Source organism: Chanodichthys erythropterus, chromosome 15, assembly GCF_024489055.1.
Source record: "Chanodichthys erythropterus isolate Z2021 chromosome 15, ASM2448905v1, whole genome shotgun sequence".
Taxonomy (NCBI): domain Eukaryota; kingdom Metazoa; phylum Chordata; class Actinopteri; order Cypriniformes; family Xenocyprididae; genus Chanodichthys; species Chanodichthys erythropterus.
Genome location: NC_090235.1, coordinates 6,280,480 through 6,307,759, shown reverse-complemented (window position 1 = coordinate 6,307,759; position 27,280 = coordinate 6,280,480). Strand labels below are relative to the sequence as shown.

The 27,280-nt window shown below is 39.4% G+C and overlaps 2 protein-coding genes across 6 annotated transcripts in view; both read left to right on the top strand.

The window, feature by feature from the left end:
- The first annotated feature begins 8,828 nt into the window (after positions 1-8,828).
- pygo2 (pygopus homolog 2 (Drosophila)) lies at positions 8,829-13,257 on the top strand. Of its 2 annotated transcripts, none has more exons than XM_067411386.1 (3): positions 8,829-8,920; positions 10,771-10,820; positions 11,064-13,257. In XM_067411386.1, the coding sequence occupies exons 2-3, from the start codon at positions 10,779-10,781 to the stop codon at positions 12,684-12,686; spliced, it is 1,665 nt and encodes a 554-aa protein (XP_067267487.1). In that variant the 5' UTR covers positions 8,829-8,920; positions 10,771-10,778; the 3' UTR covers positions 12,687-13,257. The 2 variants fall into 2 exon arrangements, with proteins under 2 accessions (XP_067267487.1, XP_067267486.1); XM_067411385.1 differs by having other exon boundaries at positions 8,845-9,653.
- Positions 13,258-15,602: 2,345 nt separating this feature from the next.
- Positions 15,603-27,280, top strand: part of cgnb (cingulin b) — a 28,258-nt gene continuing 16,580 nt past the window's right edge. For 3 of the 4 annotated variants that reach the window (XM_067361330.1, XM_067361331.1, XM_067361328.1), the window contains exons 1-4: positions 15,603-15,760; positions 22,949-23,986; positions 25,428-25,528; positions 25,956-26,025. In XM_067361330.1, the coding sequence (XP_067217431.1) occupies positions 22,958-23,986; positions 25,428-25,528; positions 25,956-26,025 (1,200 nt within the window). In that variant the 5' untranslated portion in view covers positions 15,603-15,760; positions 22,949-22,957. Of the gene's footprint in view, positions 15,761-22,381; positions 22,521-22,948; positions 23,987-25,427; positions 25,529-25,955; positions 26,026-27,280 lie in introns of those variants that run through there. The other variant, XM_067361329.1, reaches the window with a different exon arrangement.

The window sequence follows — 27,280 nt, the reverse complement described above, 5'->3', positions numbered from 1 at the left end:
GCCTGTGCATCACACCTTACTCGTGATTTTTGCTCCAAAACTGCATAGTGTCCTTTTCAATTGGGGAATATTTATACGTTTGTCTAAGCGGAAGATATTGAACACAGTCTATTTTTAGGGCTAAGAATTTCACGTCACCTCTCCATTTGACATTGAACAGCTTCTTGTCCATTTATGAATGTAAAACTGAATTTTTATTCTTGGTCTTCTTAGTTTATGCTTTAAAAATGGTAAAAAAACATGGTGTCTTTCAATGTTAAGATGCAATTTATAGAAATGTGCGGGGAGGTCGGGGGGTACAGATGAAACACTGTATCGACTGTACACTCCATAGAATCCAATCATATTAGAAAAGGTACATAAATGAACCTTAACTACACACAGGTTCTAATATGAACCCTGTTACCACAACAAAGGTTCTAAAAAGAACTTCCAAATAACCAGTTTACCTGTAAGTTCAACTTTGAACCTTTTTGATAGTTAGAAGTTCATATTTGCACTATAAAGTTCTTTATTGAACTCCAAAGGTTCGACCTCTTCTAAGAGTGTATAAATGTCTTTACTGTCACTTTTGATCAATTTAAAGGGGTGGTTGATTATGATTTTACTTTTTTAACTTTAGTTAGTGTATAATGTTGCTGTTTGAGCATAAACAGTAGCTGCAAAGTTACAACGCTCAAAGTTCAATGCAAAGGAGATATTTTCTTTTACAGAAATTGCTTTTTAAGGACTACAACAAATGGCTGGTAGGGACTACAACAAGCTTCTTCCTGGGTTGGTGACATCACAAACCCCAAAATTTACAAAAACCTGCCCCTGGGAACACACAACAAAGGGGGTGAGGCCATGTTGGGCTGTTTAAGAGAAGAAGAAGAGTTGTTGTAGTAGGACTGCTTCACAAACGAGGGTCAATTCAACACTGGATTTGCACAAAAGCTAGTCATGCTAGTCGATGAGTTGAATCAACTCCACAGCAACTACATAAATTTATCCACTAACCATTCAGAAACGTCCAGTTTCATTCTAAAGGTTCTTCCTGAGTCTCTCCATCAGTGTCCGACTCAGGTTTGAACAATGTAAGGCTGAACACCGTTGCTGACAATCCTCATTTTGGCTGCGTGAGATTCTCCAGCTTTGTTGTTGTTGAGCAACCAAAGCATGAGCTGTTAAAGCTCCGCCCTCTTCTGGAAAGGGGGCCGGGAGCAGCAGCTCATTTGCATTTAAAGAGACACACACAAAAACAGAGTGTTTTTGTTCACATTCAGATAGGGGCAAATTTGACAAGCTATAATAAATGATCTATGGGGTATTTTGAGCTTGAACTTCACAGACACATTCTGGGAACACCAGACATTTATGAGATCTTGTAAAAAGGGGCATAATAGGTGCCCTTAAAAATTAAGCAAAAAAAACAGACAAATGTTTACTCTTACGAGCCGTCATGTATTTGCGAGCTTGAAGTGGGAATTTCTTGTTCACTTTCAAAATCTTGTAAAATGGGCATTATAGGTCTCCTTTAATGTTTCCTTGTGCATTTAATATATTGATTTCTTTAAAAAAGAAATTCTGCCTCATATTTTTGACAGCTAATATGTGTGGTTTCATCTTATTAATTTCTTTATTGCTACATTAAAACTTTTATCCGTGCAGGTCATTAATTCTGCTTTCACACAAAACAATTATAACTAATATACTATAAAAACATGTATGAACCAATAGTGATTTTGTCTTCCTCCACACCATAGCCAGTGTTCAGGACAGTGACAGTCTTTTGGCCATGGCTGAGGCTGTTGTGGCAGCTTTGATGTGGTGGTGTCACCTGACCGAGTCCAGCAGGTAACTGTAGTGCTCCATGTCACCGTTATCTGGCCAGGCTGTCTGGTCCAGCCCTGACTGACACCTCAGCTTACCTCACGCATTGAACGTCCCTACCACAGCCTCCATCTCTGCTTCTGACCCTCCCACGACAGACGTCCACCTGCTGAAGATCTGTACTCATGATAACAACAGCAGTGTCCATATCAGTGTTCATGCAGACAAACACGCACTTCCTACACAATAGTCGACCTCACACATTCACATGCAAATGATTCGCTCATTTATATGGACATGGAAATGCATTTGTACAGCTCTTTGTGAAAACTATGTTTGACATTTTAGGGTAAATGTTACACAGACAAACGTGAGATGTAGATTACAGATAGTAGATTACAAATACCAGCATAATCTCTATAGCATGTCCAATACTTTCTCATACTTTTTTGATACTGGATAGTAAAACACAGGTGAAAAACTACTACTACTACTACTACTTCAAAAATAATACAAAGAAGATAAAAAAAATATATATAAGGTTTGTATATATATATATATATATATATATATATATATATATATATATATATATATATATATACAAACCTGATTCCAAAAAAGTTGGGACACTATACAAATTGTGAATAAAAGCAGAATGCAATGACGTGGAAGTTTCAAATTTCAATATTTTATTCAGAATACAACATATGACATATCAAATGTTTAAACTTGTGTAAAATGTATAATTTTAAGGGAAAAATAAGTTGATTTTAAATTTCATGGCATCAACACATCTCAAAAAAGTTGGGACAAGGCCATGTTTACCACTGTGTGGCATCCCCTCTTCTCTTTATAACAGTCTGCAAACGTCTGGGGACTGAGGAGACAAGTTGCTCAAGTTTAGGAATAGGAATGTTGTCCCATTCTTGTCTAATACAGGCTTGTAGTTGCTCAACTTTCTTAGGTCTTCTTTGTCGCATCTTCCTCTTTATGATGCGCCAAATGTTTTCTATGGGTGAAAGATCTGGACTGCAGTCGGGCCATTTCAGTACCCGGATCCTTCTTCTACGCAGCCATGATGTTGTAATTGATGCAGTATGTAGTCTGGCATTGTCATGTTGGAAAATGCAAGGTCTTTCCTGAAAGAGACGACGTCTTAATGGGAGCATATGTTGTTCTAGAACTTGGATATACCTTTCAGCATTGATGGTGCCTTTCCAGATGTGTAAGCTGCCCATGCCACACGCACTCATGCAACCCCATACCATCAGAGATGCAGGCTTCTGAACTGAGCGCTGATATCAACTTGGGTTGTCCTTGTCCTCTTTAGTCTGGATGACATAGCGTCCCAGTTTTCCAAAAAGAACTTCAAATTTTGATTCGTCTGACCACAGAACAGTTTTCCACTTTACCACAGTCCATTTCAAACGAGCCTTGGCCCAGAGAAAATTCCTGTGGTTCTGGATCATGTTTAGATATGGCATCTTTTTTGACCTATAGAGTTTTAGCCGGCAACAGCGAATGGCACGGTGGATTGTGTTCACCGACCATGTTTTCTGGAAGTATTCCTGAGCCCATGTTGTGATTTCCATTACAGTAGCATTCCTGTATGTGATCCAGTGCCGTCTAAGGGCCCGAAGATCACGGGCATCCAGTATGGTTTTCCGGCCTTGACCCTTACGCACAGAGATGGTTCCAGATTCTCTGAATCTTTGAATGATATTATGCACTGTAGATGATGATAACTTCAAACTCTTTGCAGTTTTTCTTTGAGAAACTCCTTTCTAATATTGCTCCACTATTTTTCGCCGCAGCTTTGGGGGAATTGGTGATCCTCTGCCCATCTTGACTTCTGAAAGACACTGTCACTCTGAGAGGCCCTTTTTATACCCAATCATGTTGCCAATTGACCTAATAAGTTGCAAATTAGTCCTCCAGCTGTTCCTTATATGTACATTTAACTTTTCCGGCCTCTTATTGCTATCTGTCCCAACTTTTTTGGAATGTGTAGCTCTCATGAAATCCAAAATGAGCCAATATTTGGCATGACATTTCAAAATGTCTCACTTTCAACATTTGATATGTTATCTATATTCTATTGTGAATAAAATATAAGTTTATGAGATTTGTAAATTATCAAAGTATAACAATAGTAATTTGCACGGTTTGATGTGATCTGAGCTAAGCGATCATTACATTTAATCACCATTGGTAGCACGATTTATTGTAATGCTTTTGTTTCTCAGTTGGTCAGAACAAAAGTGGCAGATTTGTTACTTACTTGTTCAGATGACATTTTCCAGTGAAAATTCTTATTTTGGTCATATTTCCAAGACTACAATCTGTGATTCCGAAGTACAGTACCCACACCGATGTGGTGACTGACAGCAAACATTAGATTCATCCGCACTGAGGAGACATGCCGACGCACAACCCACGTAAAGCAACTGCAATTGCAGGTTTTGAACAGAGATGGCGACAAAGAGGTAAAACGTACAGACTGCGGCTTTAAATAAATGCTTTGTTCATAATGAGGAGGATGTTTTAAGCTCTGAAACTTGCATGTTTTAATGGCATAAAGACCTAAGCGCACGGTGTGTAATTCTTGTAATCGTGACTTTTTTTACTAATTGCTACGATTGCTTTACTTGCAGCCTACTTTGTCAGGTGTAATTTTGAGATTATGTCACATGTATTAAGTCAGTAAAAATAAAAGTATTAAGTAACAGTAAAAACACAATTACAAGATACCATATTTTTTCCCTCTTGTAGCTCACAGGCAAACACTAATTTACAGTAAAACGGGTTTCCCAAGGTCTCGTAGGACCATCATCTTTAGCTTTGGTTTACAGCAGGCCAATGCAACTACACGTTTTCACGTGTTTGCTGTATCCTTAACAGCTGGTTTCTCTGTCTCTCTCATACAATATGCTCGTGGAGGATGACTCTGTTCTTGAATTGGATCACTGCAGGCGTCACAAGAGACTGCTTATCAGACTCAGCTATCATGATGATGAAGTAAGAAAGGTAAAAAGAGAGGGATCTTAGCATACTGACTGAAAGGAAAGGGGGAGGGCTGGTGTCAATTCACCCCTTTTCCCTGCACGTTAAGTGTCTCTAATACCAGTGAAATGATACTGAGGCAACACTTCGCCCGTTTTTAGCAGCGTGTTTCCCTTCGGCTATCATGTATTGCTGCTATTCTAACCTTAACTTCGGGGGCCGTATAGACTTGTGTATATCTGATCTGCAAACAGTCATTAACCCCGTCGCCTCTGTCACCTCTTCACCTAACCTTCACTGTGGTCTTAACCTGCCTATGACAGCAGCCCTGGATTAACAATTAATCTCGATTTAAGGCAATGCAGACAGTAACTCAATCCTGAGGCTAAAATTAACACTAATGGGTCTTGAAAAGGGCCTGAGAATAGAGAAATCATTCATGAGGAGTGCTCAGGAAAGACACACCGGGATGATGTCAATGAAATTATTCATAACTAATGATCAAGGGTGGATCAGAACAAGGTGAATGAATGACAGTTTGACCCTGCACTTTTGGACCTTCACTGCATCTTGACTTTGCATTGTGTGATTTTAGGATTTCAAAGATCAGCATTCTGATCATAGAGACTTGAAACTTTGAAGGATGGTAGTATCCACCCTGTCTACATTGTCACTGAGGCTTGTCCCGATCGGCCTGACGGTGGCGCTACAGTGATCAAAAGTATGAAATTGCTCATAATTCCTAAACCGTTAGTTGCCGACTCAAGTGTTTATATTATATTGTATGTGGAACTAACAAAATAGATTTGAATGTTACCCTTGTAAAATTTTTGGGTATTGCGGGTATTTTTTTAAAACCTACATTTGCAAATCAGTCATAGATTTTTCACCCTTTCGGAAATAAAACAGTGCAGAAAGTTTCTCTGGAGTCTGATTGTCAATAGTTATCAAAAAATGTCAAAATTTCAATTCACGTCCGCAACAGGATGCCAAAATGTTCAAAGTGGGCATGGCCACTTTTACTAAAACATCTTGAACAGAATGAGATAATTTCACCAAACTTTGTACATGTATGTACGGGCCAGGGTTGCCAGGTTTTCACAACAAAACCTGCCCAATTGTTCCTCAAAACTAGCCCAAAACTAGCCCAATGGCATTTCAGGGGGGGTCCCATGGTAAAAATCGCATTCCGGAGGGTAAAATTTGCATTTTTGGAGGGGGTCCCCTGGTAAAATTTGCATTCCAGGTACTAAATATCATGTTATTTTGGGTCGATTCAACCCGCGGACACGAAAAACATCCTGCGGCAACAGTGTAAAAGTAGCCCCAAAACCGCAGACTTGGCAACACTGGTTCAGGCTTAGTTTGTGGTTGGGCGACAAAGCATGCGGCGACTGGCCACTTGGTGGCGCTATAAAAAACACGAAAACAGCTATTGCTACACAACAGTCAGTCCGATTGACTTGAGGTGTCTTGGTCCAAGGTGGCATGCTCCTAACAGACAAGGTTAATGAAGTCCGATCTGAATGAAACTCGCTGGGCCTGTTTGACTCACTCAACCTTGACAAATCCTCTGCAGCGCAACATGGACTCTCTAGGTCAGTAATTATAAAACAAAATGTGGTACTATTTTACAGTGCCGTAGTTACATTGTAACTCAAATAAGTACTGAGTACTATTAATTAACTACATGTACTTACTATAGAGTTACGGTTAGGGTTTGGTTTAGGTTAGTTACTTGTAATTATGCATAGTTTATTGTTATTACTATAGTAAGTACATGTAGTAACATGTAACTACGACACTAAAATAAAGCGTTACCCAAAATGTTGAATTCTTTTAATTTAAGTAGCCTTAACAAGGTCATTTAGAAAAAGGGGCGTGGCCAAGTGTACCTAAAAGCCTATCATTCCCAAACTTTGTGTCATTAGGCGAGCACATGTGACACATGATTCTAAACAAGAATGCAAACTTTTTTGAAGATTGGGCCATATGTGAAGCTATAACTGTTAAAAAGCTTTAAAAAACATATATTTACTTAATAAATTGCCTGTATTGGCTGTAAATGGACTTTTCCATCTGTGATCTAGGTTACAGGCTTGCTAAATAAAAGATAATACCTTTTTATGCATGTGCCTTAAAACGCTTGAACCCCGATAATTTCTGCTTGCAGCTATATTTAAAATCTTTATTAATATTGTTATAGTTATACTTTCCTTGGTGTAAACAGGCCTTAAGTGACAACAACATTATTGCAGAAAGAAGTGAAAAAAAAGTTTTCATAAATGTCAAAGATGATTCCACATCAAAGTTTTTCTGGAGCATAAAAAAAATTCAAAGTCTAAAACATTTGGATTTTTTAAGCAAAACTAGCAGGAACTAACTAATTAACTAAATAGTGGAATAATGCAGGATGAGTAGCAAAATGCCTGTGAATTGATCAAGTTACAGTACAGTTAAATCCAGTTGCTAATTTACAAGACATGCTAAGTTCATATATTATGCACCACTTATATCGTATTACTATGGGTGTACCTACCTAGAGTGCTATTTTTAGGGCAGTGTGAAAGTATCATCCAGTCAGTCAAAGCAGAAATGATTTAAGAAGTAAATGAAGTGACAATTATAGCTCTGGTCTTAAATTGGTCTTAAGTGCTGTCCTGTTACTTTTACAACTGATGCCTCAATGTTATTTCAGTGTTGGTTCTTTGTATAACCACTAGAGGCCGCCAAAGACTAACCTTTAGTTAGGCAATTTCAGGTCAATAAAAGAAGTTCAGGGGTTTCGGCTGGTGTGTACAGTGTTGAATCAACAACAAGAGGGCAGCAGAGCCAGTGTTATGATACATTTACCTGTCTACTTAGATCCAAAGCAGGAGAACAGTCAGTGTGAACAGTAGCTGTAGTGTGCTTGATGTGTTTAGTGATCTGGATTAGCTGCTGTTGCTAATACAGAGTCTGAACTGCAACTCTTCTCTAGTTTGCTTCCTAATCTAGTAGTCAATTAAACCTGGCATTGCATTACAAATATTGCTGGCTTCTTGACTAGTCGCTTTGGATAAAAGCCTCTGCTAAATTCATAAATGTAAATGTGAAGTTTGTATAATACTGATCTGTCATTCTGCCATTTGTGTTGCAATTGTTTAATTTATCATTTGAGTTTGGGGGAATGATCCTGGATCAGTAGGGAAAATGTATCTGGATCCATTAATGCATTTCTTTTCTGACTCAAGATGGTGACAGTTGTTTATTCACATCTGAATATTCAACAAAACGTTTTCATAAGCATTAATAATAATAACATATAATCATTAAATGACTCTAAAAGTAATTAAGTATTCTATTTTTGAGATCAATGTTTACATAGGCTAACCTACACTGGTTTAATTAGGCCTACAACTCTACTTTAGGTATTGACAGAAAATATTTTATTTTAAAGACACTTTTTTCACTCAGAACAAAACATAGACTAATCAAAAAGAAAGATAGAGGACTAAAATTTTAAAAATCAAGTTCAGTGTAACTGACGGCAGTCGTAAAACTACAACTCCACTCATGCAGCTGAACCATAGAGCTGAACATACAAGCATTCAGACGCGTCTATAACTGAATCGGGGGTTAACATTTTCTTTTTATAAAACTGTCAGAGTTAATTTTCTCCAAAATTCTATGCATAAGAGCATAAACAATTTCTAATTGTACCATTTTACAACACCACTAACTGCAGTGAACAGATCGCAAAATACACAACGCAGAATCCCCCCCTGCCTCATAAGCAAAAGTGGTATGATCTCGCACAGTCCAAAATGTTTATTACACGGGGGCGATGAGAAATATCTTAAGCAGTTAGCGAAACATTATCAGACATTTATTATATTTACCTCGCAAAAAATGCCCCCAAAGTTGCCTTAAATACGAAATAAGTGTATGATATCACTCTAAACGTAAACATTTACTGAAATCGCTTACTTGTTTTAACCCGGCCTCCCCTGTTTTCCACACATGCCCTGCGCGAATCGACTCCGGCTGTCCCTCTTTGTCCGGCAACGAGTAGGCCGTAATTAACATGGCCAATTTCGCGTTTGGGGATAAATATTAAATCGTAAGTCTATTTGACATTGATTGTTTGTCATATGCGGGTTGACATCCATGTCTTGATGCAACAGTCAGGTGTATATGAATGAGCTGTGTGAGCAACGTTTAACGTCTTTACCTTGCTTGCTGATGGCTAAATGGCTAACGATAGCTAGATCGCGAATTCAAATCACGTTTGAATTAAATTCAAACCCTTAATGCGTCATTTACAGTCGCACTGCACGTTCGAATCTAACGCGGTTTAAAATGGGGAGAAGAGCTTGGTATGCTTGTATCTAAATGTCATTTAGACAGCCATCCAGGTAGAAACACATCTGTATGTGATCACATTACAGGCAGGCAGATGTGTATTCACATTCAGTCCATCCCAATTACGACTGTTTTTTTTTTATTAGTAACTCAACATTTTCAGACATATCTGCGATGCTCTACCAGATCGCTTTATTATTTGGGGGTGCATGCATGTAAACGTGCAGAGATGACAAATCCGACTCAAAACATTGATGCATCCTTCAGACATGTCGCTGAGTAGGTGCCTGACCTCACTGGCCCATCGCTACAATTAAAATTAAGCAATTCACGCGCAATTCCTGGGGCTGCGGGGTGATACTCGTTGGACCCGAGGAGCTTTTCGTCAAATAAACTAATTTCTGTAAATGAACGGTGTCATGGCACCGCACCAACAGTCATTTTAATGGCGGGACAGCAGGCGGGACAGAGTCAAGGAAAACGAGGCAAAGGTAGGAAACTGTCAATCAGCGCATCTCTGTGTCCGAGCGGGAATCCACACAGCTGTGGCTGCAAATCTCCCTTTTCCCTGTCCGCACATGCCTGAATGTTCGGTGGCCTTGTTTTCGTGGGGATCTGTCTTTGGGTAGCTTTATGTCAACCTCGCATCACTTGTCTATTTACGCGTGCTCGTGGGTTTTTACACACATTGCATTCAACATTTTTCCAACGTATTTACCCTAAAGCAAGCTTCTTACCTTTGATCAGGTTTTGGGATTTCTAAAGGGTTGCATAAATGTTCATCAGCTTTAGAGTGTTGTCTTCAATAGAGATAGACAGATATTGCCTTTTTATGACTGCCTATTTTTACGACAGATTGTGACAGAAGTGTCTGATAACCGATATGCAGAAAGTTTTTTTTTAATTTTTAATTTTTGTTTTGTTTTTGCTACAATTAAACATTTTCATATAAAAAACATTTTATAATTTTGTTATATGAATTAACACTTTTTATTATGCAGTTATATTTATGCATTTTTTTGTGATCTAAATGCTCCAAATTTATTTTCATATTTATTTTGATCCTTTTAATTGTTAATCTACATTTTTCACTTCAGATTATTCGAGATGTTATTCAATAATTATTTTTAAAACTACATTTAAGTGACTTTACCTGTCAATACCATTAGTTAGGTGGTAGTCTTTAGCATGTATTAGCAAACCTAATATTACAGTATATAAATAAAAATATCAGTCAAATTATCAGTTTCTCTCTAATCTTTAGTTTCTTGTCATAATGTTTAATAACATGGGATACACATTAATAATCTATATTTTATTATAATTTGATTGGTTCTAAAGAAGTTTGTGTTTATCGTAGGTACTGAGTTGTCTCCAGTTTTTGCACAAAAGTATAATATAAATAAAGACTTGATCAAGATAAAAGACATTTACACTAAGGTTCACAGTTAATGCACACAATGAGCATGTAAATGACCAATGAAATATAGAACATTATTGCTTCCTAATAGATTTTTGCACTTTGTTTGATAGAGCTCTTGCTCTAACACCTACTCCACGCCCCCATTTTTGTTCATTGTTCCCCTTTTTCCATTTCTGCCTCTACAGGTTCCCAGATGAAGAGCCCAGAGAAAAAGAAGAGGAAATCCAATGCTCAGGTTAGTTTTTGACTATTTGGTTTTAATGTGTTTTATTTTAGATGTAGCCTCAGTTTGTTGTGACATTTGCAGTGTTATTAATCTTTTAGTTGTCTGACTTCCTCAAGCCGAATATTAACAAGAATTGCATTTAATGACTATTAGTGCATTAAGAATATTAACAATGTATTAATTGAATAAAATATGAGAAATTAAGTAATTTAGTGTCACCAACTCATTTTCACCCTTTGTATGTCCTGTTAGGGGGCGGCTTTCTCCCACCTCTCTGAGTTTGCTCCCCCTCCTACTCCAATGGTTGATCACCTGGTGGCCTCTAACCCTTTCGATGATGACTTTGGTCCACCGTCGCGATCTGGAGGAGGGGGTGGTCCGGGTGGTGCCTCTTTTCTACCCAGCCCAGGGGCTGGTGGAGGTGGTTATGGTGGGCCCGGTCGAATGGGAGGAGGTATGGGATTCATGGGTGGCCCTGGAGGACCTGGAGGTGGACAGCCTGGTCGGCGACCCCCATTTGGTCCACCAACGCCAAATGCTGGACCACATCACCCTCTTGGATTTGGGGGCATGACAGGCTTTGGAGGTGGTGGAGGCGGAGGAGGTGGTGGAGGAGGATTTCCACCGGGAGGCCCATCCCAATTTAATATGCCACCCAATTTCAGCCCTCCCATGCACCCTGGACAGGGCTTCAACCCGATGCTGTCACCTGGAGGAATGGGTGGCGGTCCAGGAGGTGGAGGAGGTCCGCCTCATCCAAGGTTTGGGATGCCTCAGCAACAGCCTCCACATGGACAAGGTGGCCATCCCTTCAACAGCCCACCCTTACCTGGCGGCCCTGGCCCTCGAGGGCCCCCGCACGGCCCTATGAACCCTATGGGGGGAATGGGAGGTGGCATGAACATGATGGGAATGGGTGGTGGAGGTGGTGGGGGTAATATGGTGGGTGGACACCCTGGTATGCCTCCGCAAGGACAATTCCCTCCTCCACAAGATGGCCCGTACCCTGGATCAAGTCCTCCTGTTGGTGAAGAGGGAAAGAACTTTGGTGGTGGTCCACCTGTTCCCTCTCAACAGCAACCACCTAACCTTAACCCCTCCGGTCCTCCGTCCAACAGTGCCACCCCTGGTCCGTCTCCAGCCCCTGGACCTCCACAGCCTGGAGGAGGTTTCCCAGGTCATCCAGATGTCCCACAACCCAATCCCAACACTCCAGGACAACCCCAGTCGGCTCCTCAACCCCCCAATCCCAACTCGTCCCCCACAGGCCCACTTAACGGTCCCCAGCCTCAACAAGCGCCAACCAATCAGCATCCTCCACCCAACTCCACTGGCGGTCCCGGCTCCAATACTCCATCCAACCAGCAACAACCAACGCCACCAAACTCTGCTCCAGGGTCAGCATCCTACAACCAGCAGAACAACACTCCTGGAGGTCCATTGCCAAACCAGCCACCCAACTCCAACCAGAACAACCTTAATAACAGCAGTGGTGGGAACACCCCAGGTAGCAACCCCAATCCTCCATCCAACTCCAACTCTACACCCAACACCCAGTCCCCACTTCCCAGTGGACCCGCTCCACCATCTGCTGGCCCAGGCTCCGGTCCCCCAAAGCTAGGAGGAGGCATGGTGTTCCCTTGTGGCCTCTGCTTGTCAGAAGTGCATGATGACCAAGAGGCCATCTTGTGTGAGGCCTCTTGTCAACGATGGTTCCATAGAGACTGCACGGGGCTAACTGAGCCAGCTTATGGGCTGCTAACCAGGGAGAGTGCCGCGGTGTGGGCCTGCGACTTCTGCCTCAAGACAAAGGAGATTCAAGCGGTTTATGTGCGCCAGGGACTGGGACAGCTGGTGGCTGCAAATGATGGCTAAACGAGAGAGGAAGAAGGGGGAAGAGGGATGTTTGATATATTTCTTGGTGCTTCATGTCTCATGTTTCACGGTGAGGAAGTGAAATGGAATTGAAGAATAAACCTGAGAACCAGAGGAGAGGAGACATACGGATAAAACCGAACTTCTAAATCTGATGTTACTAGTTGCATTTGTTTCTTCACAGCCCTCTTGAGCACTTTTAGGGCCCATGTCTCTGAATGAAACGCATTGTACCATATATTGGAAATGTTTGTATATAAAATATCATAACACATTTTCAAAATTCAGCTGTTTTTGATGTTACACTCAATGGTCTTCATTTCACCTTGGTGACAAATTTGGAGAAGCAGCTTGATTCTGGCTACAGTGAAAAGCAAATTTCAATGCGTATGTACAAGAATTTAACCTTTTGTGTGATTATACACATGATCAGCCCCCAAAGAGCTGTCCAATCTTTTTTTCTTTTTCTTTCCAAAATCCAACTTGTTGATCTGCAAAGCACTGACGCCAACTTGCTACCTCAAAATTTTGACATATCTGGCTAAGAATGCTTTGATTAAGGCAAGAGTGTACGGTCACCACACAACCTCTCCTCTCAGTGATCTCCATTTCAGTATATCCAAAGGAAACCGGCAGCGTCCTGAAAGACATATAAGACATGTAAATAATCATTTCACTGTGTCTGTTGTTGAATACATGGGCAATCTGACAGAAAGTGGGGTCCTGCGATTTTTATCAATGAGAACTCTAGATTGTTTCTCTTCATGTTGAGTTACTCAATGTTCTTGACACAAGTGGACAATGATGGCTGGTGGCATAGCCGATAGCGGAAATCATATCAGTGTATGTAGTCTTTGGATTGCATGTAAACCAATGCAGTACTTCGTCAGAACTGTTTAATCGTTACTTTTACTGTTCCGATTAGGCCACATCCTGGGCTATGAAGTAGACCAAATAACAGAACGGAATCAAATGTTGTCGCAGAGAATTTCTTTAGTTTTTATTTCTACATTTCTGTCCAAGTTGCCTTTTTCTTATTTGTTACTCTTCATGTACCTGTGTGTATGCTGTTCAATGTGCTTGCTCTGGTGCCCTCCATTTGCCAGCAATGTGCAGTAATATGGGGGGTGATCTGGGCTCTGGCTCTGTACTGAAAGAAGTAAACTGAATTGTTTTTTACAAGCCTTTTTTGGTGACTTTTTATTGTATTAAATTTGGGTTGAAAACCCTCTAAATTAAGTCATGAAGTTAAAGATATCTGTTTTCTTTAAACATGTTCGTTTTGAAGGGAGCTAAAATGAGATTCTCTTAAGTAATATTCAAGAAATTTCTTAGAAAATCATCATTGGTTCCTTCTGAAATTTCCATATTCATTTTTTGAATGTCAGTTTTCAATTTGAGTCAAGTCTGGTTAACTTTATTTCAAGAGATAATGTTTTGTTTAACCTAGAATACCTCAGTCTTGCATTTTGAAGCTGCTATATTTTTAAAAAGGCTTACTAAGATGTTGCTATGAAAGCACTGCAACAGTTTGTAAAGCATTTGAAAAATTGTGATAGTTGTAGTACTTTTTAGAGACTTTTCAGCAACTAATTTGAGTTTTTAAAATATTAAAGTCTTCTGAAGTTACCACAGACTTTATTTCACTCAAAAAAATAAGAACTCCCTTTCTAAAAAGCAGCTGGAAATGGCTGAGGAAACGAATGCCTCGAAAATGCATGTTTTTATCTGGGTTTTGTGGACTACCAATGAATGGCCTAACTCATTAAACCAGAAGAACAATTGTATAAAACATTATTTACACAGGAGTTTGTTTTTCTATCTTTTCAGAAATTAGCCCCAACCTATGAAAACTATCAACTCTTTATCATTTTTTTTTTATTAAAAGTAAAAAAATCACATTGTTTATTTTGAACATAGCATACCAATCTTTATAACAAACACTGAAACTTGTGAATGTTTTAAAATTACTTAAACCATGTTATTTATCACCTTAAAGGGTTAGTTCACCCAAAAATAAAAATTCTGTCATTTATTACTTACCCTGATGTCGTTCCACTCCCGTAAGACCTTCGTTAATCTTCGTAATACAAATTAAGATATTCTAGTTGAAATCCGATGGCTCAGCGAGGCCTGCATAGGGAGTAATGACATTTCCTCTCTCAAGATCCATAAAGGAACTAAAGACATATTTAAATCAGTTAATGTGAGTACAGTGGCTCAATATTAATATTATAAAGCGAGGAGAATGTTTTTGGTGCGCCAAAAAAAAAACAAAATAACGACTTATAAAGTGATGGCCCATTTCAAAACACTCCTTCAGGAAGATTCGGAGCATAATGAATCAGTGTATAGAATCATGATTCAGATCGCATGTCAAACTGCCAACGGCTGAAATCACGTCACTTTGGCGTTCCGAACAGCAGATTCGATACACCGATTCATTATGCCCCGAATCTTCCTGAAGTAATATTGAACCACTGTACTCAGATGAACCGATTTAAACATGTTTTTAGTACCTTAATGGATTGAGAGAGGAAATGTCATTGCTCCCTATGCAGGCCTCGCTGAGCTCGGATTTCAACTAAAATATCTTAATTTGTGTTGAACGAGATGAACGAAGGGGTGTGGAACGGCATGAGGGTAAGTAATAAATGACAGAATTTTCATTTTTGGGTGAACTAACCCTTTAACATAAGAGTTTAGGCTTTTTAAAAAACAAAATATATAACCAAAATGCAATTTTAACGGAAACAAACAGTGGGGTCGAGTTTCTTAAATTGGTTAATGGACGGGTCCTGAATAATTTGTATTAGATTGACGTTGGATATCGGCCAATAACGTGTTCCCATCAGACGGCCTTGGGACAACTCTCCAGCCAATGAGAACTCAAGAGGGGCGGACCGATGACGCAAAGGCAACAGGTTGTTTCGGAAAAAAAACGCACTGACAGTTTTGCATGGACGATTCATCCTCGTTCTCAACTAGAAGTTTTTATAGCGACTAAACCTAGAAAGGGCTTCTTTATTATTTTGTGCCTTCTGAAGGTCATAGTTAAGGGTTTCGGAAATCAGGTAAGCAGAAGGAACGTCTTTGTTTACTCAGCTGTGTATATTTGCCTTGGGCTTTTTGTTTTTGTTGCTGTTCATGGCTGCGGGTTTGTGTCCAGCCTTTGAGTTCGTATAATCCATAATCACATGGCTTCAAATTTACGCTCAAGTTCTGCTGAGCGAAGCAGATAAACACCTGTTGCTTTGTGTTTGAGGGCTGCAGGCTGGATTACTGTGAAGATGCGCTGGTCAAGGTTGACTCTGAAATATAATAAAGTAATTATGACTTTGATCTACTGGGATCTCACCGGGACCGATCGGCATCATTTCTGTAAATTGTTTGTAGACAATATTGCGCATCCCAAATGAGTGGAAGGGGTTTTCGGTCTCATATAGCCTATTGTATCTGTGTACCTTTGTTTCTGTCTCTTCAACAAAGTCAGAGGACAACACAACTAATCAGTGAATCCAAATTGTAGCCATACAATCTTAACTGTATTATTAATGTAACTTTAACCCTGTATATTTAAATAACATGTTGGTTTCGATCCCACCGATACTGACTGACTTGCTGGGTGGGTGTGACGCAATTTACAGGACTGAAACAAAAAAAGAAAAAAGTTTCATTCTGCATTTTGCCCGTGCTTCCTCATCTCTCTCAAGTCTAAGAATATCCGTGAGTAGAGAAACTTCGGGATGTAATTTAATATTTTGCTCTTGGTTATTTCCAACACTGTTTAACATACTTCTAAAGGACACAATAACTCAAACTTAGCCTCAAATCCAAATTCTATCCTGTTCTTTATAGTACAATAAACTGGCACATAAAATATAAACAATAAAATGACAATAAGTCGTAGTCCTCATCGGCAAATGTATGGATAGTATTTTGCTTATGCCTACTTGTTCAAAACAGTTTCTCAAATGAATATTGTTTTGTTCTTGTTTATTAGCTTGTTTATCAGTTAATCAAGCTACAGTATTTTGTCAACAAAAACTAGCCAAAAGCTATCATATTACTCAGTTGGAGAATTCAGTTGACAATAAGCAGAGAGATATATATCCAGTTATGACCGAGCTCCTGATATAAGCTTAAAGGAACACTCCACTTTTTTTGAAAATAGGCTAATTTTCCAACTCCCCTAGAGTTAAACAGTTGAGTTTTACCGTTTTCGAATCCATTCAGCCAATCTCCGGTTCTGGCGGTACCACTTTTAGCATAGCTTAGCATAGTTCATTGAATCTGATTAGACCGTTAGCATTGCGCTTAAAAATGACCAAAGAGTTTTGATATTTTTCCTATTTAAAACTTGACTCTTCTGTAGTTACATCGTGTACTAAGACCGGCGGAAAATGAAAAGTTGCGATTTTCTAGGCTGATATGGCTAGGAACTATACTCTCATTCCGGCGTAATAATCAAGGAACTTTGCTGCCGTATCATGGCTGCAGCAGGCGCAATGATATTACGCAGCGTCTCTCACAAACGTCTCCATGGTTGCAAGGCACGTTCCCTGTGCAAGCAGGGGCTCACGGGTACTGCGTAATATCATTGCACTGCTGCAGCCATGGAACGGCAGCAAAGTTCCTTGATTATTACGCCTGAATGAGAGTATAGTTCCTAGCCATATCAGCCTAGAAAATCGCAACTTTTCATTTTCCGCCGGTCTTAGTACACGATTTAACTACAGAAGAGTCAAGTTTTAAATGGGAAAAATATCAAAACTCTTTGGTCATTTTTAAGCGCGATGCTAACGGTCTAATCAGATTCAATGAACTATGCTAAGCTATGCTAAAAGTGGTACCGCCAGAACCGGAGATCGGCTGAATGGATTTGAAAATGGTAAAACTCAACTCTTTAACTCTAGGGGAGTTGGAAAATTAGCCTATTTTCAAAAAAAGTGGAGTGTTCCTTTTAAATAATCGGGATTGGCTGTTAAAGGTGATAAGAAAACCATAATCCTTAAACAGAGCATCACTAGTCTCCTTTTGAGAGTACTGCTTTTTTCTTTTATAAATATGCCTTTTTATTTCTTGTTGTGTTGTGTTTATTATTCTTTACCTATTATGCACATTAGCCTCGTCTAATGGCCCCAAAAAGCAGTTGGCTGTGGCACTCTAAAAAATGTCAAAATGGCATTAGATTACAAAATATCAAAGTTGCATTTGTATTAAAGAAAGGTAGCACACACTTTTCAAGCAAAACATAAATTAATATTTGTACTCTTCAAGACACTTTCTGGTTGTCACATGTTTGTGGAACATGTTCATGTGGTTATTCTGTTAGGTCACCTGTGTAAACTTTTGAAAAATTGGGTAAAAGTAATTTAAAAAATGGCTCAGAAAAATGTTAAAAGTTAGTTAGAAAAATAGCATAGCATGATTTTCAGATGGCACACATGCCACTTGGTTAAGAGTCTATTTTTTTGGGGCCTGTGTAAATTCATTTACACCATGTTTGGTGACAGTTTGGAACTATTGAAAAGTAAAAGTTGGGCTAAAGACTGTGTTGTCATAATTGGCAAAATATTTTACCCATTGTAGTGTCAAACAAGACAATGAATGTATTAAAGCCAACTAGTTTCAGACATAAAGTACCCTCAGGATACATTTTCTTTTAAAGAGAGTGAAAACAGATACATCTCAAACAAATCTGTTTTGGGTTTTTGTAGCAAGAAGCTACCAACCAAAAAAAGAAGAAAAGTGCAGTCGGGTGAGTCATGTCAGCGTACAATAATACAAACCTAAAGGATCTATTGTATTGATAATTTATAACATACAGTGCATACTGTGTTTGTTTGTATGTGTGTGGTTCAGGTATTCCATATGTTATGTCCCTAAGGATAGTAATACCAGAAATCTTTGGTCTTGTGGGGGAATTTTTAGTCCCATGAGGAAAACATCTTATAAAACATACTAAATTATCATTTTTTGAAAAAAAAAAAAAAAAAAAGTTTTCAAGTGAGTGTTGTGTTTAGGGTTAGGACATAGAATATACAGTTTGTACAGTATAAAAAGCAAATCGTCTATATAAAATCCTCATAAAAAATGTGTGTGTGGGTACACATTTACATAATGTTTTTTTATGTGTCTATAGAGTAGATACTGAGAATTTTATTTTTAGAAGTTTGAGTGTGGTTTGAGTGTTGTTACTTTCCAGGTTATTAACTGACCAAAGGAAAAAGGAAGTAAATCCAAATTATTTGAATTTAAAGTCGCATGAAATGAAAATCCTCTCTATCTATATTCTGAATGCTTGTTATAGATCTTAATGTGAATAATTAATTCATGCATGTGTTTCTTTTCTTTTTTTTTCTTTTTTTTTTATAAATGTTTTGACATCGTAATCAAAATGTCATAACTGAACCTTCCTTTGGTGAAAATGACAAGCTTCTCTCTGGTGACGTATGCCAGATCTTTCTAATTATTTAGTCTGCTTAAACCCCATCATGCAAGCTCACGTTCATCTGCCTTCATCTCTTTTTGAGCAAGCAAGTGTTCGTCCTACATTTTTTTTCTTTTTCAATAATCACTTACACTTGGATGTTTGTTACAATACAGAAGAAAAGGTCTTTCGCTACTTGAATTCTATACAAAATGAGTGATATGTGTGATGTGACAAAATATTAACAGTAGTGTGGCTGAATTAAAACGAATTGAAAATCGAAAGCTATTTATTAACAGTAAAACGGAGTATTAGTAATAAAAGTAGTAAATAATCACTAATTAACATGCTAAATTATGTGCTATACCAATTAGAAATATATATATATATATATATATGAGTTAAACTGTGTCAGAAAAAAATAATCTTAATTATGTCAGATAACATGGTCAGGTCAAAGTGTGAATAATTTTTGGTTCCAAATTTGTAACATTTTTACTGGTATTCCACTGTATGAAGAATTTTTCGGTATAATATTTCGGTTTACTTTATTTTGCTATCCTCACTTACACACTTACACTTATATTGCTGCTATTTGCTAAAATCAGTTAAGTTCTTTTTTTTTTCCTCATTAATGTACACACAGCAAGCCATATTGACAGAAAAACACAGAATTGTTGACATTTTTGCAGATTTATTAAAAAAGAAAAACTGAAATATCACATGGTCCTAAGTATTCAGACCCTTTGATCAGTATTTAGTAGAAGCACCCTTTTGATCTAATACAGCCATGAGTCTTTTTGGGAAAGATGCAACAAGTTTTTCACACCTGGATTTGGGGATCCTCTGCCATTCCTCCTTGCAGATCCTCTCCAGTTCTGTCAGGTTGGATGGTAAACATTGGTGGACAGCCATTTTTAGGTCTCTCCAGAGATGCTCAATTGGGTTTAAGTCAGGGCTCTGGCTGGGCCATTCAAGAACAATCACGGAGTTGTTGTGAAGCCACTCTTTCATTATTTTAGCTGTGTGCTTAGGGTCATTGTCTTGTTGGAAGGTAAACCTTTGGCCAAGTCTGATGTCCTGAGCACTCTGGAGAAGTTTTTCTTCCAGGATATCCCTGTACTTGGCCGCATTCATCTTTCCCTCGATTGCAACCAGTCGTCCTGTCCCTGCAGCTGAAAAACACCCACACAGCATGATGCTGCCACCACCATGCTTCATTGTTGAGACTGTATTGGACAGGTGATGAAGTGCCTGGTTTTCTCCACACATACCGCTTAGAATTAAGGCCAAAACGGTTTTTCTTCTTGGTCTCATCAGACCAGAGAATCTTACTTTTTCACCATCTTGGCAAACTCCATTCTGGCTTTCATGTGTCTTGCACTGAGGAGAGGCTTCCGTCGGGCCACTCTGCCATAAAGCCCCGACTGGTGGAGGGCTGCAGTGATGGTTGACTCTCTACAACTTTCTCCCATCTCCCGACTGCATCTCTGCAGCTCAGCCACAGTGATCTTTGGGTGGTTCTTTACCTCTCTCACCAAGGCTCTTCTCCCCCGATAGCTCAGTTTAGCTGGACAGCCAGCTCTAGGGAGGGTTCTGGTCATCCCAAATGTCTTCCATTTAAGGATTATGGAGGCCACTGTGCTCGTAGGAACCTTAAGTGCAGCAGAAATTTTTTTGTAACCATGGCCAGATCTGTGCCTTGCCACAGTTCTGTCTCTTCAGGCAGTTCCTTTGACCTCATGATTCTCATTTGCTCTGACATGCACTGTGAGCTGTAAGGTCTTATATAGACAGGTGTGTGGCTTTCCTAATCAAGTCCAATCAGTATAATCAAACACAGCTGGACTCAAATGAAGGTGTAGAACCATCTCAAGGATGATCAAAAGAAATGGACAGCACCTGAGTTAAATATATGAGTGTCACAGCAAAGGGTCTGAATACTTAGGACCATGTGATATTTCAGTTTTTCTTTTTTAATAAATCTGCAAAAATGTCAACAATTCTGTGTCAATGGGGTGCTGTGTGTACATTAATGAGGGAAAAAAAAATGAACTTAAATGATTTTAGCAAATGGCTGCAATATAACAAAGAGTGAAACATTTAAGGGGGTCTGAATACTTTCCGTACCCACTGTAAATGAACTATAGTGTCCTGCACCCACTAGTAAAAATATATCAAAAATATTAAATAAATCTGAATAATTTTTGGTTTGACTGTTGTTTACAATGCACTTATTTTACATACATGTACTTGTTTTTTATGTAAGTACATAGTAGTTAAGGACACGTAATATAAAGTTTGACCAATTAGATAGAAACGGTGCAGTAAGTTGGTTAAATACAAAGAAATCAATCATCACATCACATGCTTTATATAGTCATATGTGCAATACAGCTTTGAATGTTAACTTTACTGCTTGAATAAAAAAAGATGGCACAGAGAACTGATGATCTAGTCGAGTAACATTCCTCCAAGAACAAACAGCCATTCTGATGGTAGGTGGAACCTAGTGCCTTGTGGAGGGTGAGAGTCACGTCCACATAACTATCCAAACCTGGAAAAAATAGAACTGCAAACAGTTTTCATTTGGCTACTCAGTATTTTTGTCTGAGACATATATGACCTTGTCACTTACATTTTGTCTTAAGAAAAAAATGTACAGTTTTTCCCGTATCTAATGTGCTCCTTTAACCAATGCGAAATCACATGGTTCCATTTTGCAGGAATGCTTGGAATCCTACCTATGTGAGAAAGACAATGGCTGACTTTGAGTAGCTAATCAGTCCTAATGCCTCAACAGGGACACTGACAGTTATAATGTAACCAAATCCCCCCCATTTCAATAAGTTATTCATTGATAGACCAGGGTTTATGGACTGTTATTTTAGATCTCAATGTCTTTGGAGTTTTTGCCCCCAGCATTATAAGCATACAGGATGCAACATTCTACTTAACACACAGCAATTCTTCCATAATTATTGATTTGCATGGACACTACAGATAGAAATGGTTTCAAGACTTCAAGCAGAACACGCCGTCTGATGTGTTGTAAAAGAGGGCTTTAGACGATGGATGCCCTGCATAGCTGAGGATGTTTTCTGCATCACTTGTTTTGTACAAAAGAGCACATATGCGTCTCTATAAACACCAGTTACTCAGCAGATTAGGCTCGCCATCTTTGATCCTTCTCTTACCGCTTACCGCTTTGATATGATTTGAGGAATGTTGCCTTCACAGCGATTGAGCTATTTTTGAACTAATGGTAGTGCTCATTCATACTGGAACTGTGTTCTAGGAAAACGGGAAGACAGGAAGCAAAGTGGAATGTGCTAGAACCTGCTCCTACCAGCAGGCACACCTGTTTGTCACACACAAACAATATCTTTCTCTTTACAAACGTGAGAAGACTCTCTCAATACCCATGCTGATACCTGATAGCTGTGTCACATGCAAAATTGCTTCATATTTCTATTTACCAAGATGTGACACTATTTCAAGCGGTGGAGAGAGGATTGTCAAAGGGTCTCTTGGGAAATTAGTAATATTTATTGTCCAACACAAATTTAAAGTGAGCCAAGATGGAAGCACTCAAGTCCTATAGGACTAAACGATCAGACTGTACATCTAACCAACACAACCTTGTTTTCACTTGTGAAAAATTAAATATGTCTACCCTGAATTGGTCCATTGCTTTGTAATTCATGTCTTTGTGTATCTGTCCCTCTTTGGACTCCTCAATTGGCCCACCAAACAGTCTAGCTTTTTAGTAAGGTCTCTAAACGGACTGGTGCACTGACTTATTAAATTCTTTGTCTTGGTACCACAGCAGGTCACAATGAGTTCCCTCTCAGCAGACAGGAAGCCCCCTCTGGACTATGGTGTACAGATTCGCTTCATCAAAGATTTGGATGATGCTGGCGGAGGGTTCCCAGACAGGAGTCGAATGGCTGGTGGAGTTGGTGGCGTCACCAATGGGATTTCGCCATCTAAGTATGGAGTAGCTGTGAGGGTGCAAGGCATTTCAGGGCAGCCATACGTGGTGCTCAAGGATGGAGAAAAGGGTGATTCTTATGGGGTACAGCTGAAGACCCAACCACAAATGCAGAGCTCAGCCCCAGTTATCTCTCAGACTTCTCCGTACAGCACCCTGCTTCTGGGACAAAGGGAAGGGGCTCGGACTCCCCAGGGTTCCTATATTCCGACTGAACAACCTAGCTCTCCTGACGAGGAATATGGGAGCCCCTTAAGGAGGCCACCTGGTGATGGACAGGCAGGGATTCAGGGAGAAGCTGAGGCCAGGACTACAGGACGCCTCACCCCTTCTGCTCTTGCTCCTAAGGTGAACAAAAAGGGCGATGATGGTTTTAATGAAGCAGGGCTTAGGAAGGTCAAGCAGAATGGGACTGGGAGTAGTTTGAATGGGACAGGCCTAAATGGATCGGTCCCTCCTCCCCCAGCCTCATTGGATGAGGACCAAGCTCCAGCTATAGACACCAAGTCATTAGCTCCCATTAATAAACTCATTAGCCGGTTTGGTGGTGGTAGTTCTGGTGAAGTTCCCAACTTAGAAGCCCGAACTCGGCCTCATCTTGATAAACGAGCTCGGTCTCATAGCGCGGATGCCCTCAACACACCTACTAATGAGGCCCCACCAACTTCACCAACAATAAACCCCTATGCTTCTATTACCCCAGCTGCAGTGCCCAAACTCAGCTCACCAAAACCATCAACCGGCAGTCTAGGACGAGACTCCACATCTGTGGCTAAAGTGGCTGCTGTCCCCAATTCTAAACCTCTCACTTTTAGCCAATCACCAAAGCTGTTTGTGCCCAAGGAGGCACCACCTGCTATACCAAAGAAACCAGTAAGTCCTCAATATCTTTTTCATATTATAGCCTTTTGACCTTGTTATTTTTAATTAAAATGTCATAACTGAATCTTGTGGTGCCAATGACTTTTCTTTGGTGACATATGCCGAAATTCACCAATCATTTAGGGTTGTGGTTTCCAACCACGTTCCTGGAGGCCCCCAACACTGCAAATCTTGCATCTCTCCTTTATCTGACACACCCATTTCAGGTCTTGGAGTCTCTACTAACAAGCTGATGATCTGAATCAGGAGTGTTTGATTAAGGAGACTTGGAAAAAATGCAGTGTTGGGGGACCTCCAGGAATGTGGTTGGGAACCCCTGATTTTGGGTATGTTCACACTTGGCATGTTTGGTTTGATTAAAACGAACCCTGGTGCGATTGCTTCGATAGTGCGGGTCATTTGACTAAATGTGAGCGATGCCATCCTGCACCCTGGTGCGCACCAAACAAGCGGACCAAGACTGCTGAAAAGATGGGTCTCGGTCCACTTCTAAATTAACTCTGATGCAGTTTGAATGAAATATGAACGCAACATGGAACAAAGACATGTAAACGAACCAAAAACAGGACATGATGTCACAAGATGTGACCCTAAAAAAGACAGAATGCTCAAGCATACTTGTTTTTTTCATCACAGTCGTGAGTACAGTTCGGTACAGGAATCAGATCCACATCTCCTTGCAGCAGATCTTCATTTGTGTGTGTGACGAAGGGATTCCTGCTCCTGTTTTGACCCCTTTACACATTTTATAGGTTCTTCATGAGTTCCCAGCTGGTTAAAATACCATATCATATGTAGGCTACACATATACAACGACTGCATTTAGCCCAGCACACAGCATTGTTTTGGATTTTTGGTAAGTCATGAAATATATTCGGTGATAAAAAAAATGCCAATGTGAACGCTAAGTGGACCAGGACTAAATTATTATTTTTTTTTTTATCTGGACCAAACGAACCAAGTGAACCAAACTACAATTGTGAACACACCCACAGTTCGCTTAAACCCCAACCCTCCAAGCTTGTGTTCATCTGCTACACCCAGATCTATGTCACAGTATGAAAGAAAAGATATGCTGCTACTCACTTTTCATTGTGACTTTAGCTTGGCTAAAAGGATGGAAAAAATGTTAAGGGGCATATGCATCCTTTTTTCTTTTTTTCTTTTTTTTAAAGCCATTCAGAAAGTTTAGCCAATCAGAAAAGATCTCTGCTTGTTAATAATTTTTTACATTCTAGATTGCTTGCATCAAGTTGATTAACATGCCTTTGGAGGGCAGAACTTTGGAAAGGATGTAATCTTTCACCAAACTTACACCTTTTTTGATTGGCTTATTTCTCTGAACATCTATTTTAGTGTTGTCTATTAGGTAGTAGGGACATTTCATGTATGGTATTTTAAAAATAATGATCGTTTGACTCCTTTTTTTCAGGTAACACCTGATCTCATAAAGAGCCAGACCACCAGTACAGAGAATGGAAATGGAGAGGATGCCCAGACCAAACAAGCCATTTACAACATACTTAAAGAGGGGTATGTATTTTGCAGTATATCACGTTATTTTAGTCAATGCAAAAAGACAGACCTCATGCTTTTCTAAAAGGTTTGGTTTCACATAGCAATATTACTGTTAACAGCAGTAACATTTTAGGAGTGGCTCAAGAGAATTGAATAATATTTTGTAAGCTTATACTCTGTATTTCTCATTCGTAGAGTTAGGGATTAGAACAAATAGCAACATGCTAAAAATCACTCTGAAAACTTTAGTAATATCTTAGCATTCAAGCAGAGTATCACAATGCTCAAAACCACTCAAAGCACCTTAGCAACCGCATAGCAACCCTGGCAATCATGCCATCTTAGCATTTTCCAGTAGCACAAACCTCTCATGTTTTCTTCAGGACATGCCATAATCATTTTTTCTCTGGTTCATTCGATTTCCTTTCATATTTAACACTAGGTCTATTGAGAGCGAGGCAGCCATCAAACGCAAAACGAGTCTCATTCATGAAAGGTTCTGTGAGGTGAAGGTAAGCATGCTCGTGTTCAATAAATCAGTTTCCCAGCACTGAATAGTGCTCAGCAGCATTTGCTGAATGAGGGAAATACATCAAGAGAGGGTGTGTGTGTGTGTGCGTGTGCCTATATGTGTGTGTGCCCATGGTTTGCGTATCAGTCCCTGTTTTGCATGAGTGTATTTTGAAATTGAGAATGTAACACAGAAAGACATTCTGATGCTGGTTCTCATGGCACACTAGAATGAATTATCAATGAAAAACCACTTAAATTTTGTTCCTTAAAGTTTGTTGCTCATACAAAGCTATCATATGACTACAGAATACTTAATGATACTTTAATGATACTTAATGACCACTATAATGTTACTTTAGTGGTATTTTTATGTTCTATTTGGTGCTAAACAGCCCTAGTCTTCATTCATAATATAGACAAGTGGTCAGAAAAACAAATTTTATTTTCCACAGAAGAAAAAAAGTCATTCCGGTTTTGAAAAACATGAGGGCGAGTAAATAATTTTTATTTTGGGTGAAGACAGAGAGCTTCTGTATGTTCATCTCATCTTCTTGTTTGTACATTCATGCATAGACTGCGTGTCTGTATAATATTGTTAGCCTACGTGTTTGCATAAGCTTCCTGTGTGTGAAATATCCTCCTACAGTCTCTTGGCAACCGTCGCATCAACGAGGAAAGCTGATTAGGGCTGCGTGGTCGAGAGCTCGCTCTTTGTGATCCATCAATAATTAAGTTACACTGGAAATGGATACCTGTGAGGGAGGGTTTCCCCTGGACCTGGGGGCCCTCAGCATGTCTATTTGGGTTACAGTTTTAATGGGCACTCGTTGTACGGCCTTTTGCAGTTATATCCCACTGAGCGCTCGTCCATGCATGATAAACTCTGTTGATGTGGGCAGTATTGCCGGGAGACGTTGTGACTGTTGTTAATTAAGCTCATTAGCGTGGAGTAAACCTCGTCAGATGCTTGGAGATTTTAGTGGTTAGACTGTGATTATACAGCCAAACCAAAAATTACTCAGACGTTTTTGATATTTTTGGTATATTTTTACTAGTGGGTGCAGGACACTATAGTTCATTTATGTAAGTGAGGATGGCAAAATAAAGTAAACTGTGACATATTATACCCACAAATTCTTCATACAGTGGACAACCAGTAAAATTAATAAAAATTTGCAGCCAAAAATTATTCAGACACTTTGACCTGACCATGTGTTATCTGACATAGTTAAGATTAATGTTTTCTGTACACGA